General features: G+C 36.3%; 1 protein-coding gene across 7 annotated transcripts in view; it reads left to right on the forward strand.

The window, feature by feature from the left end:
• Positions 1–15,353, forward strand: part of LOC128212967 (lipoxygenase homology domain-containing protein 1-like) — a 79,738-nt gene that overhangs the window by 5,483 nt on the left and 58,902 nt on the right. For 5 of the 7 annotated variants that reach the window (XM_052918389.1, XM_052918393.1, XM_052918394.1 and 2 more), the window contains exons 4-15: positions 1–164; positions 715–934; positions 1,346–1,497; positions 1,732–1,892; positions 2,046–2,136; positions 2,600–2,729; positions 3,031–3,134; positions 6,442–6,618; positions 6,887–7,108; positions 7,636–7,650; positions 9,137–9,314; positions 10,942–11,079. In XM_052918389.1, the coding sequence (XP_052774349.1) occupies positions 1–164; positions 715–934; positions 1,346–1,497; positions 1,732–1,892; positions 2,046–2,136; positions 2,600–2,729; positions 3,031–3,134; positions 6,442–6,618; positions 6,887–7,108; positions 7,636–7,650; positions 9,137–9,314; positions 10,942–11,079 (1,752 nt within the window). The remainder of the gene's footprint in view (positions 165–714; positions 935–1,345; positions 1,498–1,731; positions 1,893–2,045; positions 2,137–2,599; positions 2,730–3,030; positions 3,135–6,441; positions 6,619–6,886; positions 7,109–7,635; positions 7,651–9,136; positions 9,315–10,941; positions 11,080–15,353) is intronic. The other 2 variants (XM_052918392.1, XM_052918395.1) reach the window with 1 other exon arrangement.

Genomic DNA, 15,353 nt, shown 5'->3' on the forward strand with positions numbered 1-15,353 from the left:
AGGGTCGGTGGGTGGTGACAACCCGAACAAACGCCCTGCCATCTGCAGGCACTCAGGCCCAGGTAACAATCAATGTGTATGGAAACAAAGGCAATTCAGGGGCTGTTACTCTGGGTAATGGAGATGGCTCTCAGTTTGGGCCTGGAGCTGTGGACCACTTTGAGGTGAGTGTTACATTGTACTGAGATACCTTGAATGGTAATTTCGGTTGTTGATTATTTCCTGCTAAGATTAGTTTTAAATATCAGGGATGATAAAGTTTGGGATGAATCCTGAAATTAGGATTGAGAGCTTTCAATTTAAGGCTATCATATCGTTATGAGTTTTTTCCTGGACATCTCCATTAAACCTAGGAAAAGTACCCTGAAATGGATGTTAACTGCTTTGAAAGTCTTTTTTTAACAGGGATGGTTTACCCTGATTTAGGCCTGAAAACCTGGTACTCTAAATTTTCATGATATAATTTCAGTCTCTTATCATTCTGTTTAATGTGTAATGAACAAAATTAATTTCTCCTTTGTTTGCAATTAAAGTCTTGCTTTGTAGCAATGATGGAACAGTTTTCACAGTAGGTTGGTATCTTTTCTGTACGGACTCTAATGATTTCATTCAATTAAAATTCATGGTAAAACATAATCTTTCTTCTTTAACTAAGGTGTGTGCCTTAGTTGCCAACAATACATGCACATAAGATTTTGACATGATTTTTTATAGATCTTAGTGGGAAATGTTGGTGAGATCTACAAGATCCGGCTGGCACATGACAACTCAGGGGATTTCCCAGGCTGGCTATGTGACGAGGTGGCAATGCGCGACCAAGATACTGGAGAGGAGCTCTTATTCAGCTGCCGACGTTGGCTTGCGCGTGACGAAGATGACCAGGAGATCACACGTGAACTGGCGGTTAAACGGCAGGGAGAACCCATCCTGCCTTGTATGTACTCTCACATAGTTATAATGCATGGTGTTCTTAGCAATGATAATACTGTCAACATGTATATGGAAATAGTGCCTAGTTATCTTTCATTGCTTAGAGAATCCTAATAAATAATTGTTATAAAAAAATAAATTCTTATGCACATTTTACCTCATTTGAATTACTTCACTTACCTCCCATACTTGCACTGCTGCTAAATTATTAGCTCTCCACTTTTTTTGAAAAAGTAATGTTCAGGTTTTGTGATAGCTGTGGTGCTATCATTGTCAGTCTGCAAACTAATAGTGATATTTACTTGTAACTTTGGACATATGTTATTGGAGATATGCACATGTGTAGCAAGGCCCATAACTCTTGCTTTAATAAGTGTTGAGTATGACTGTATTTTCTATCTTCTCCCTTCAACAGTGATCAAGTACCAGGTGGATGTGATAACGGGTGATATGTGGGGTGGAGGAACTGACGCCAACATCTATATCACCATCTACGGAGACCGTGGGGACACTGGAGTCAGACAGCTATATGCAGAAACAAAGGGTGTTTACTTCAAACAAGGACAGGTAAACTCATTGAAATTCTTATTCTATTAAAACTTTGGTAACTTTGTTATTTTTATAGAAATTAGTAAAAAGGTTTCCTCCCTATGTACAGTAAGTTTTGTTGCACGGATATGGACAACAGTAACGTCTGCTGAAAATATTAGAAGTATTTAATGTTCACTGACTTTCATATTTGTTAATGTCTAGAACTGTTATAAATATCAATCCATTTCATCATAAACCATGTTTCTTCAGCTGGATTCGTTTGAAGTTGAGGCTGTGTCTCTGGGCCATTTGAAACGAATTATTATCGGACATGACGGGACAGGCCCAGGCAATGGCTGGTTTCTAGACAAAGTCATCATACGTGAACCACCCTTCCGGACCAACCAGGAAAATGTCTTCCACTGTGGAAAGTACGTAAACATTACTTTCTTGAAGTTGAAAGTTTTGACTTATTAATACATAAATGCATTGCTTAAAATGGAAAATACCGTACTTTTAGGTTCAGGTTAACTTTTACTTACTTGGCCAATAGATTGTGCTTTAAATTATTTTTGCCCCTTCAGATGGCTTGATGAGGGCGAAGATGACGGGAAGATTGTACGGGAACTCCGTGCACAGGATGAATACATGGACGATATCCTCGAAAAGAGACATGTAAGTCATTGTGATGTAGAAAACAAGAATATGGATTTTATGTATACACTTACAAACTGACTGTTATAGCTAGTGAAGTTGACTTACTCTGTTTTCTGTTTCCAGACCTTGCTAATTTGTTTGTCCTAACCCTAAACCTTTTTACTGACTTTAGAAAAATATCAAAAAACAATTTAAACAATTTGCCTAATTTAAAAAAAAAAAATTCTTACCTACCTACGGTAGACTTTTTTTATGGGCAAGAAACTGGAAACAAATTTACTATTTTTTTACACCGTATGCAGGGTTGAAATTTAAGAAAAGATCCCATGTTTTGGCAAATATCATTTGCATTATTTTAAGAAGCTTAGTAAAACAATCCACTATATCAGGGGTATATCACATAAAATAGCATATTCTTCAGTTGAATACATGTTTCTGGTCCCACTGTTTGAATACACAATAGAGGTCTGTATGTTTGCAGTGGGAGTTTGAGAAGTGGAAATATGATAAGGACTGTCAGGTGGTCCTGTTCTCTGTGATGACGGGCAAGGCCCTCCGACTCAACAGGGACCTCTCCGTAGACGGCATCGGAGATGAGAGGGACAAATATGGTAAGATCAGTCAATAACTAAGCAACCTTATTTTGCAGTGATCATGCATGTTTTACTTTGCAATCCTCGAACTTCAAAGCGGCAGAAAAGTTGAGCATGCTGTCATGTTGTTTTCTTTAAAAGTATTATTAAATAATTTGATTCCTGATTCTATGTTGTTTGTTTTGTTTCGTTTTGTTTTCGGGCTGAATGCAACAGTCATCATGCCTTTGATAAAAAATATCTATATTTTAAATGTCTATTAAAATTGTTTAACGTTCTCTATTTTTTAAACTTACTTTATGTACCTGCCATGCTTCAGCCATATTTGATGTGCATCCAAAGAAACCAATGAAGCCAATGTTTTCAAGTGCGGCTACAGCCAATCATTACTTGGCTATCGATAGTGGGAGAATAACTGGTCTGGTAAGATCAAGAAATGATTAATTATAACTCATAATCAGTACTGTTTTCTTTTTTTATGCTCCAACAAAAATTGGTTAGCACATAGATAGGCCCTTGTCTGTCCATGCATCTATTTGGTCTGTTCGTCCACATGTCTGTGATTACATAATTATTATGCAAACTTGTGTCCCTCACACCTCCCAAAACTGTATTACCTAGTTTTTGTGTCGCCTGAAAAGACGACATATAGGGGTTACTTTTTCGGCGGCGGCGGTGGCGGCTTTGGTGGCGGCGGCGTCCGCGTCCCATTTTCGCTTGTCCGGGGTATATCTCCTAAACTATTAGTGGTATCAACTTGAAATTTCATATGTAGATAGATCTAATTGAGGGCAAGTGCAAAGCACAGGAACTGTTGCTCTTGCTTCCATATTTTTAGAGTTATTGCCCTTTGTTATTTTTCATGCTTAAAGTTTTGTCCGGGGCATATCTTGTAGAATATAAGAGTTATCAACTTGAAACTTCATATGTAGATAGATCTCATGGAGGGCAAGTGCAGTGCACAATAACAGTAACTCTTGCTGCCATATTTTTAGAGTTATTGCCCTTTGTTTATTTTCATGCTTAAAGTTTTGTCCGGGGCATATCTTGAAGAATATAAGAGGTATCAACTTGAAACTTCATAGCTAGATAGATCTCATTGAGGGCAAGTGCAGTGCACAAGAACCGTGACTCTTGCATATATATGTTTAGAGTAATTGCCCTTTGTTAATTTTCATGCTTAAAGTTTTGTCCGGGGCATATCTTGAAGAATGAAGCTTCCTTGGGTGACCCTCTACAAAAATACAACAAGGGGTCATGATTGATCAACAACAACAGCAACAACAACAAAATGGCTGACTTCCTGTTTTGCTTAAAAAAAACCCATCTCCTCTGAAACTACCACTCCAAATTCAATAAAACTTTACAAGAAGCTTCCTTGGGTGACCCTCTACAAAAATACAACAAGGGGTCTCGATTAATCAACAACAACAACAAAATGGCCAACTTCCTGTTTTGCTTTAAAAAAACATCTCATTGCATGACCCTTTACAAATATAAAACAAGGCATCGCCATCAGTTAAATGGCAACATCATTTTCTATAAATGAATAAAATGCCAATCTAACAGCTATAATGTTGACAGTAAATAATTCGTCAGGCGACACATCCGACTCGCGGAGTTCTAGTTAAACCTTAGGGGAATGTTAATTGGGTGATGTAATTCTGCACCTTGGGTTTCGTTTCCTGCTGCACTTACTTTAACCAGAGTTAAGGCTTTAACCTTGGATTATCAAAAATAACAATTCTGGACTTGTGTCGCTCCTGTTGCTCAAAACTCCAAAACTGTATTACCTTGAGTCATGTTACCGTAGGGGAATGGTTATAAGGGTGATGGAGTTGTGCACATGGGGTTTTGTTTGAGCTGCACTTTGTAAAACCAGGGTCATGGCCCTGAATTAGCAAAAAATTTGCATTTTTAGCTCAACTATTCTAAGAATAAGGAGAGCTATACTACTCACCCACGCGTCGGCGTCGGCGTCACCCCTTGGTTAAGGTTTTGCGTGCAAGCATACATAGGGTAATATCTCAGCAACTACTTGAGGTATTGCATTGAGACTTTATACAATGGTACTCAACCATCCAACCTACTTAATTAACCAAGTTTGATAACTCTACTTTGCATTTAATGCCAGTAATAGGCCTTTATTATTGGACTTAAAAATTCTGGTTAAGGTTTTGCGTGCAAGCACACATAGGTTAATATCTCAGCAACTACTTGAGGTATTGCATTGAGACTTTATACAATGGTACTCAAACATCCAACCTACTTAATTTACCAAGTAAGATAACTCTAGTTTGCATTTAATGCAAAAAATAGGCCTTTAGTATTTGACTCAGAAATTCTGGTTAAGGTTTTGCATGTAAGCACACATAGGATAATATCTCAGCAACTACTGGATTAATTGCATTAAGACTTTATAAAATGGTACAAAACCATCCAATCTACTTAAATAACCAAGTAAGATAACTCTAGTGTGCATTAAATTCAAATAATGGCCCCTTTTTTATTCAACATAGAAATTCTGGTTAAGGTTTTGCATGTAACCACTTTTAAGTCAATGCTTCAGCAAATACATCATGTATTGCATTGAAACTTTACACACAGGCTCCCAACCATTTAACCTTCTTATTTAATCAAGTAAGATAACTCTATCTTTCATATTATATAATTTTTGCCCCTTTATTATGCGACTTAGAAATTCTGGTTAAGGTTTTGTATGTAAGCACACATAGGATAATATCTCAGCAACTACTGGATTAATTGCATTGAGACTTTATAAAATGGTACACAACCATCCAATCTACTTAAATAACCAAGTAAGATAACTCTAGTGTGCATTAAATTCAAATAATAGCCCCTTTTTTATTCAACATAGAAATTCTGGTTAAGGTTTTGCATGTAACCACTTTTATGTCAATGCTTCAGCAAATACATCATGTATTGCATTGAAACTTTACACACAGGCTCCCAACCATTTAACCTTCTTATTTAATCAAGTAAGATAACTCTATCTTTCATATTATATAATTTTTGCCCCTTTATTATACGACTTAGAAATTCTGGTTAAGGTCTTGCTTGTTAGCACACATAGGATAATATCTCAGCAACTACTTGATGTATTGCATTGAGACTTTATACAATGGTATTCAACCACCCAACCTAATTGAATAGCTAGATAACTGTATTTTGCAAATAATGGCCCTTTAATTACACTTAAAAATTCTGGTTACAATTTTGCATGTAACCACATTTATGTTAATATCTCCGCACATCATGTATTGCAATGATCTAATCTAACAGTGATCCATGCATGTTTCGCCAAAACTTTTCAATCCTTACACTGAAAAGCGGCGGAATAGTCGAACGCGTTGTCTCTGTGACAGCTCTTGTTATTGACTTTCTTCATTCAAAACTCCAATACTTTTTCACTAAGAGTCAATAAACCTTGGCTGAATGTAATTCGGGTGATGCAATTATGCACCAGGGATTTCGTTTTCCACTGCTCTTAGCTTATGGAACTCATTAATCTTTATGTACTTTTATGGAGAATTGAGAAAAAAATGGCCCTTGCTTTTGTGACAAATGTGGCATCCTTTTGCTAGTTTAGTACATAATCTCCAAAATTTAATAATATAGAGTTTGAACATTTATTTGACATTTTTCATGTGTTCATGAGCATCTAGTTTTTAATCAAAAAGTAAAACCTGCCTATTTTTTTCCATTTCAGGGTAAAGGGGGGCCCTACTGTGAGTTTCGTGTACGAGTTCAGCAGGATCGCACCACACTGTTTGAGTCTGTAAAGAACTCACTGCAGTTCCTCACAATCGGTGCTGACGGGACTCCGGGAGAGGTGCGGGGAATTCTTGATAAGGAGCCGTCACGCAGGTTCCATGTCTACGCAAAGGTTAGTTCTCAATCTTGAATTTATTTTCAACAGCATGAGTTTCTTCAGTTTTCCCAGTAATATAAGGAATACCTGGACCAGTAAAAAAGAAGGATGTTTTGTAAATTCATTACCAGTACTTTTAAGAGTGAATGTTCCGACATTAGCAGCAGTCATGGGGGAGTAGTTAGAATCAGGACATTATATTGGATCTTAGATATAAAATGAAATAAACAAATGTAGATGTATACATGTCTTGTTTTGCTAACCATCACTGTCATCATTTCAGGGTGCTTTCCGGCACAAGGGCGTCATCATGTTTTGCACGTCCATGCATCAGGCCGTGAATGTGGTACAGCAGGACATGACACTTACAGGGAAGGGCAAACGGGGCGGCCCCCAGGCTCAGTTTCGGGTCCACAAGGTCAACACAGGCGGGATACGCATGTTTGAGAGTGTCGCCCACCCAGGGAAGTTCGTTAGGCTCAAGGATAATAAGATCGACTGCAATGTAAGTACTGGTCATAAATTTGATGTCCTAGCCATTATGTGCTGGTTTTTATTTTTTTTAAATCTTATTTACACCTTGGAAATATTTTCTTCATTCATGTTTGAAACATTTGTATATAACTGCAAACTGTTTGTATAACTCATATATTAACTGTCTGCAGTCAATTGTATAACACTGGATAAATTATCAACAGGTTACCTTTGTGTTAGTTTGCATGCAAAAGCAATGGTTGGTCAAAAGGAATTACCATATTGGTTAAATGTTGACTTGTCAATGATCATTTTGGGCAGTTTTAACCAAACCACAGAATAAACCAATTGTATACAATTGGCTGTTTAACTATTTTAAGATCTTTTTACTATTCATCTATTAAGACAGATTACTCTTTAACCATTCATTTCATGCCTTTCTTCTATACATTGATTCCAGATTTATGTTTTTCCAACCAGTGTACTTCATTTCTTTGTTTCATACAACTTTACATAGATCTGTCTCTGACTGACTCTCAGTAACAATATTTATTGCAGGTTTTGGAGTTTGAGGTAAACTGATTGTCTAATACTAACATGCAGTTCTGCAGCATTTTCTGATACCATCATACTGTATTGCATCATTGTCTGATAACATGCTGTATTGCAGCATTGTCTGATACCAACATGCTGTATTGTAGCATTTTCTGATACCAACATGCTGTATTGCAGCATTGTCTGATAACATGCTGTATTGCAGCATTGTCTGATACCAACATGCTGTATTGCAGCATTTTCTGATACCAAAGTGCTGTATTGCAGCATTGTCTGATACCAAAGTGCTGTATTGCAGCATTGTCTGATACCAACATGCTCTATTGCAGCATTGTCTGATACCAACATACTGTGTTGCAGCATTGTCTGATACCAACATGCTGTATTGCAGCATTGTCTGATACCAACATGCTGTATTGCAGCATTGTCTGATACCAACATGCTGTATTGCAGCATTGTCTGATACCAACATGCTGTATTGCAGCATTGTCTGATACAAACATGCTGTATTGCATCATTGTCTGATACCAACATGCTGTATTGCAGCATTGTCTGATACCAACATGCTGTATTGCAGCATTGTCTGATACCAACATGCTGTATTGCAGCATTGTCTGATACCAACATGCTGTATTGCAGCATTGTCTGATACAAACATGTTGTATTGCATCATTGTCTGATACCAGCATTTTGTTTTGCAGCATGTATAACAATATTGTTGCTTTTGGCATTGTTCATGTGGTGTAACATTTATTGAACATGTTTGCCCATTGTCATAAATGTCATATAACCCTTAATGTTTGTGTCTTAACACAAGGTTTCTCCATGGCATTGAAAATGTATTCCGTTTTGTCTTAAAATTCCACCAAGCTTAATAATATGTGACAATGATGTACCCTGTCTGACATGTTGCATGCCGGTGTGTATGTTATTTCAGCTTTTATTGCATGCTTTCACATGTGGTTTGGCAAAAATGTGTTTTGAGAAATATAATCACTGCTTCCACCCTTCTGTAGTCAAATTTATTTAAGGAAAAATAAACTTTTCTTTAGTATGTGGTATGACTCAGATAGTAGATGGATCAGTGTCCTTATGTTTCATTTATTAGTTCATCTGTTATTCGATGAAAATGAATTGAAATATTGGCATACTATGACATTCATAGACCTAAGTGCCTTTGGTGTTGGTGACCGCTTTAATCTTAGACATACCTCAAAAGCCATTCGGATATAAATGGAACTTGGTACACATGTTGCCAGAGACAATACGCACACATGCAAGGCCCATTACTCTGGCTTTAACAACACAAGATGTTCAGTACTATCCCTTGTTTGACAACAAAGGAGCATTGATGTTTATTCTGCAGGGCTCTTGTTCATGAAATCCATTAAATCTACACATATACTCTGTCTAGAACTGAACAAAATGTTTTTAAAAATCTGTTGTAAAAAAAAAAAGAATTATCTATAAAAGATTGCTATTCCTGTTGTTATACCACATCCAGGGTGGGAAATCCGAGGATGCCCATTTTCTAGTGTTACGTCACAAGGACAAGGGGTACATAACCCTTCAGTCAGCGGGCCAGCGGGGCCTCTTCCTGGGCATGACCCCTGAGGGACGTGTACACACCACCCTTGACACTGGTGTCAGAAACATCTGGCTATACCCGGAAGTCGTGGAATGTGAGAATTGACCTATTCATTTACAAAACTCTTTAATCAGCAAGAGTACATATACTCTTGTGTTTGAAATTGCATTGACTAGTAGTTTCTGTAGCTTCTTTTAAGTAAGATGAAATCAAAAATGCTTTTCATTCTTTTGATACATACTGAAATATGTTATTGTTTATAAAAATGCACAGACAACTACCTTTTTATGCCCCCCTTTGAAGAAAAGGGGTATATTGCTTTGCACATGTCGGTCTGTCGGTAGGTCTGTCGCTCGGTCGGTCCGTAGGTAGACCAAAGTTTGTCCGAGTGATAACTTAACAATTCCTGGACATATGGTCACCAAACTTCACATGACCAGTAGATGACAACCATTGGTTATAAGGGTCATTGGGTCAAAGATCAAGGTCACAGTGACCTTGAATGGTAAAAGGATTTTAAAGCTTTTCTGAGTGATAACTCAATAATGTCTGCACCCATGGCCCTAAAACTTGACTTGGAGATTGGACCTGACCAGTAGATGACCCCTATTGATTTTGGGGTTCATAGGGCCAAAGGTAAAGGTCACAGTGACCTTGAATGATAAAAGGTTGTCTTAGTGATAACTCTACAATGCCTGCATCCATGGCCCTCAAACTTGACTTGGAGGTTGGGCCTGATCGGTAGATGACCCCTATTGATTTTGAGGGTCATTGTATCAAAGGTCAAGGTCACAGTGACCTTGAAGGCAAACTAAACAATTCATTGACCTATGGTCATCAGACTTGACATGAAGGTTGACCCTGACTAGTAGATGACCCCTATTGATTTTTGGGGACATCGGGCCAAAGTTCAAGGTCACTGTGCCCAATGCGAAAAAGTTAACAAATGTTTTCCCAGTGATATCTCAACAATGCCTGAACCTATGATCATCAAACTTGTCATTGAGGCTGGGCCTGACCAGTAAATGTCCCCTATTGATTTTAGGAGTCATCGGGTCAAAGGTCAAGGTCACAGTGACCTTGAATGCGAAAATATTCTTTGTGTGATAACGTGACAATGCCTTCACCCATGGCCCTCAACTTGACTTGGGGGTTGGGCCTGACCTTTAGATGACCCCTTTTGATTTTAGGGGTCATTGGGTCAAAGGTCACAGTGATCTTGAACGCAAAAAGCTTGTCTGTGTGATTACTTGATAATGCCTGCACCCATGACCCTCATTTTTGACATTTAGGTTTTGGGTGTCCACTTGATGACTCTTATGGATTTTTAGGTCAAAGATGATGGTCTTACCTCATATTCATCATTAAAATTTACTCCTATTTACTTATTCCATGCTGCAAAGAGGATACATTTTTATCTGCAAATATCAATCATTATCTGAACATGATTAAAAACTGTACCTAATATCCTCACACTTAAAATGGTCATAATCTTAAAACTGCCTCAAAGGCATCCAATGTCAATGACAAATCAGCTGTCATTTCCGTCCATGGATATTTCATTCAATTGTCTAAATAATCCTGACAACATGGTGCCCAGGGGGGCATAATGTTTGACAAAAATCTCTTGTTTTATTTAATTTTATAAGATTAGTATGAGACTGAATACAATACTTTAAGCCCCTTTACACGGCTTACATACATAGCCTTACCATTTCCAGGGGGCATAAAGAAAGTCCAGAGTACCAAGGAGGTGGAGGAGCAGGCCCTGATGAGTGTAAGGAAGCCATTAAGCCCGGAGCCTGAGCCCGAACCTAGCCCTGAACCTGAACCAGCCCCAGCCATCAAACAGTATGCTGGTAAGTACTTGGTTGTATAGTACATAGGCTGGATTGAAGGAAGGGAGTTAGTTGGAGCAGAGGAATTAATAACTACATTTTTTAAATATATATCCTATTGGCTCCTTGAAAGAAGTTGGACGATTTGGAACGGCTTTGACTGTTTATCCATTAGACTGGTTATAAAGGGAGGAGAAATAATTAGCAGATTTTGAGAAAAAGAGCACATTAATTAGAAAATGTACCAGTACTTCTTGAATGTTTTTTTTAAAACATACATGAACGGAGATGAGTGTTCCTGCTTTCGCAAATTACTAAAAATTATCTCCCTTGAAATTTGTTTCTTTGTTGTAAGCGTGTAGTACGAGGTTTATATGTGTTGTTATTGGTTGAAGTTTAGTTTTGAGATTTGGTGAACTGTTGGTTATGGGTAGAATGATGTGCTTTTGATTTAAGTCATTTAAGTTTTTACACTCACGTTCATGCAGATATAATTTAGTTCAGAAACATATATGTATAGAATTGTTCCCATATGTACAGAACATTAATGATTTCACTAATCATGCACTTTTCAGGTTATTGAATGTAAGAACCTTGTCAAATCTATATATTAAAGCACATAATATTTTATGATGTTTTGAAGCACCAAAATTACTTTTTAATCTTTTGGAAATACTTACACATATAAATGTCAATCTTTTACATAAGTATGTTTAGAAGCATTTTTGAAACATATTTATTGTCTAGGGATTCCATCAGGTCCATATGGTTTAGTGCTGAACCTTTAATAAGGTTTTACTGCATTTCTTTTACATGGTATGGTTATTTTTGTTTAAAGAAAAGGAGCAATCCGTACATGAAGAGATAACAGAAAGCATTTCTAAAGAAAGCACTTTGTCTGAAGAACAAATAAATGAACCCAAAGATGCAATTGAACCCAATGAATCAATTGAACCAAATGAAACAGTGGAAGAGCCAGTAGAAATGGAGGTGGAGGAGGTTGAAGGTACTTGTGGAATCCTGAGATGCTCCTGGTTTGAATGTGATTTCTAACACCCTCACCTTCCTATAAACTTTGAGCTAGAGAAAAAATACTCCCTGGTATATAGACAACGGCAGGGAAATGTAAAGAAAGAAACCTTATCTAGAAAATTGTTAGTTTTATAATTCCATGTATTGCAGGGTTCGAATTTGGACTCACATACTCACAAAATGCAAGTTAAAATTGAATATTGCAAACTGTGAGTTTTGCCCAAGCTCGCAATTTTTTATATCTATTAATTGGGGTCGCCAACCTTCGAATACCTATCTGTTCATGCTCAGCTATTTTCAAAACCTATATGAAAGCTGCTGAGACGTTAGGATTTACAGTATGTAAGTGCGCACTGTTAGTAGACATGACATAACTGTTCCAACTTCCAATTGTCATTGGCTGATTTGAACAATTTATGGCTGATTTGAACAATTTAGTTAATAATAATTTTGTAAACCCAAATTCAATCTGGATTCTGTAGGTTCAATTTATACATGTATCATTCAATGCATTTTGTGTTTTGTCTATGATTTAGTGATAATGCATTGGGCAGACAACATCCTTTGAGTTATAATGGCTTATTTTGTGCTTAATTGCTGGATGAACTCATGCATACGAGAACTAAATTACTTTTGTACCAGAAGGTGGTAAACAATTATATTGAAAAACTTCAGCTCCTTATGAACCATTAATCAAAATGTGGGTGCCACATATGGATGTTAAGGGTATTTATTGTCAGTATAAATGAAATTTGTCATTTTGCGATTAAGAACAAAGCCATCCAGTGCCATATAAAGTTAACATTGGACGGTGTTGTGACACAAACAAGTTCATGTACAGTAATCATGTGTCACATTTCAGTATTTTCTACTAGCATGTTTGTTGTTGTACTTGTTTTTGTAGTGACATTGTTTTTCCTGCCTTATAACTCACATGGTTTGTGAAGAAATGGTCAACCTGATGAAACACTGCAGCAGCCAGTTGTATAAAACTGCTTATTTTGTTTGTTAGGTCTTATTTATTCTAATTGATTATTTGTTGGTTCTATTTTTTTATATTTTCTTTTAATCAATGAAATACCGTAAATGACTGGGTATAAGACGATAGGGGGTATTAGACGCAGGGAAAAAAATCTGTGAAAAATCCGAGAAAAAAACTTTTAATCTATGTTTTTGGTTAACCCTTTAGCGCATGTATACGAGATAGGCCGACATAGCTCATTACCAGATGTATACGCATTTGGCCGACCGTATCCATTACTGGATGTAAACGCATGGCCCGCATATTTCAATAGGGTCATTTCAATATTTCAATTTTGCATCTTTCTTTTTGTAAACAATATCCCGGATGTTTATAAAATTAAAGTTTAACCTATTGTGTATTGATTTTCCCTTGAAAATATCGTCTGCTAAATTGAGAAGGTGTTTATACTCCCAATCGCAGGTGTGATATCCCATTGTGACGTAATAAGACCACGAGCTAAGTACTGTATGGAATTTCCCCCAAATTCATTGATGCGTAAATCATTAAATATATTACGTCAGTTCAGTTTACCATTAAAATCAATTGAGATTATATTTACTTAAAGGTAATATTTTGTTTACAAACAAAAGAAACAATTAGTTAATGAGAAAATAATGGGTAAATTTTCTGTGAAGCTTATATAATGTCCATCATAGTTTTGGCTGTAAAATAGGTCATGTGCAAGCGTTTTGTTTGATCTAGATCTTTTTATTCATACCGGAAAATCATTTATCGGCTTTCTTTTTTTGTAAACAATTTTATGAGGGGGTAATAAAGTTAAACAGACACCTTGGACTGGATCTCTCAGCTGGATGACACCGGATATTCCTGACATATTTCTGTGTATTAATACACAAGAACATAACTTGTCGGCTTTTTAATCCAGATGGGTCTTTTTATGATAGGGGTAATAAAAATTAGATCGATCCCAGCATTTTATTACCCTTTGATTTAATGCAATTATGACATTTCAAAGAAAATACATTCACAGCTGAAATAAAATAATTTAATATTTCATCATTGACACCATTTATTAGATAATTTAATTATCTATAAAAAATGAATTCACATAAAAAAGATTTGGACACAATTATTTGGAGTAACATTGATTTTAAGGTCATACTGCTGTATTCATTTTCTCATTTTCAAATATCCAGAAAAGTACCTATGCAGATAAGGACTGCTTATCAGTAAGATGGCTATTGACTGGGAGGTGTAATCTGGCCACTTGTCTATGTGCTAAAGGGTTAAAAGACGCATAGAAAAAATGTCAAAATCGTCCGACATTTTCAGCCATGGTAATGTTTGTTGACAGTGATAAAAATTATTTTTTTCGTGAAAATGGCGATGGTTATCTTTAAAACCATACTGTCAAGAATGAAATGTTATGTTAAACAAAAAATATTTTGACAGTGCCCAACTTTGCTTTTTTTATATGTAAGTTTGATTATTGTTTAATTCAATTTATTATTCAAAATAATGTTGAATACCGTAATTCACAAGAGTTCGGACACCATAAATTAATTATTTTTTTCGCTCTCCGAATACATAGAAAATAATCATTTTTACATTTTATTTACATGTTTGTTTAACCTGCCTTTTTTCTTCATGTTTGCTTTTTACCTCTTATTAATTTATATGTAGTAATCAATGGTCATAAACTTATTTATTACGCCTATAAGTGTAAATCCTTCATGAAGTTAATTAAAACACCATTTTATACATGCACTGAACTGAATAAACACATTCTATCGGCTTCAGATCAAAGAGTCACACTGTGTGACGTCACATAACTTACAGTTATGCCCACGAGGATCTCGTGGAGAGCATGGACATTGCTATGCAGGATTAATGTATAACTGTACGATTATTGCTTCATATAGTCTATAAGTGTGGTACAAGTTTGAAAGCTTATTGGCAGATCGTTTTACAAACATGCCATGTCGATGTTTTCTTAATCCCTTGATTGCCCTTGTTATTTTTTTAATCCTCAAATAAATATATCACACTTCCTTTTCAACAGGCAATAAATCGTTTAGGATGGGTAGTAACTAATTAAATTGTCACAGTGGTGTATACGGTTAGGTAATTTAGCCAGGCAGTGTAAAGATAAAAATCAATAATCTTCGTCTGTGAAACTTGGTAACTATGAAAGTTATGATTGATGTCCTTTGGGTGTCCGAAAATAAGGTACGCAAAATTAATTATTTTGGGAAATAATTATGGGTGTCCAAATATT

Source organism: Mya arenaria, chromosome 13 (assembly GCF_026914265.1).
Source record: "Mya arenaria isolate MELC-2E11 chromosome 13, ASM2691426v1".
Taxonomy (NCBI): Eukaryota; Metazoa; Mollusca; class Bivalvia; order Myida; family Myidae; genus Mya; species Mya arenaria.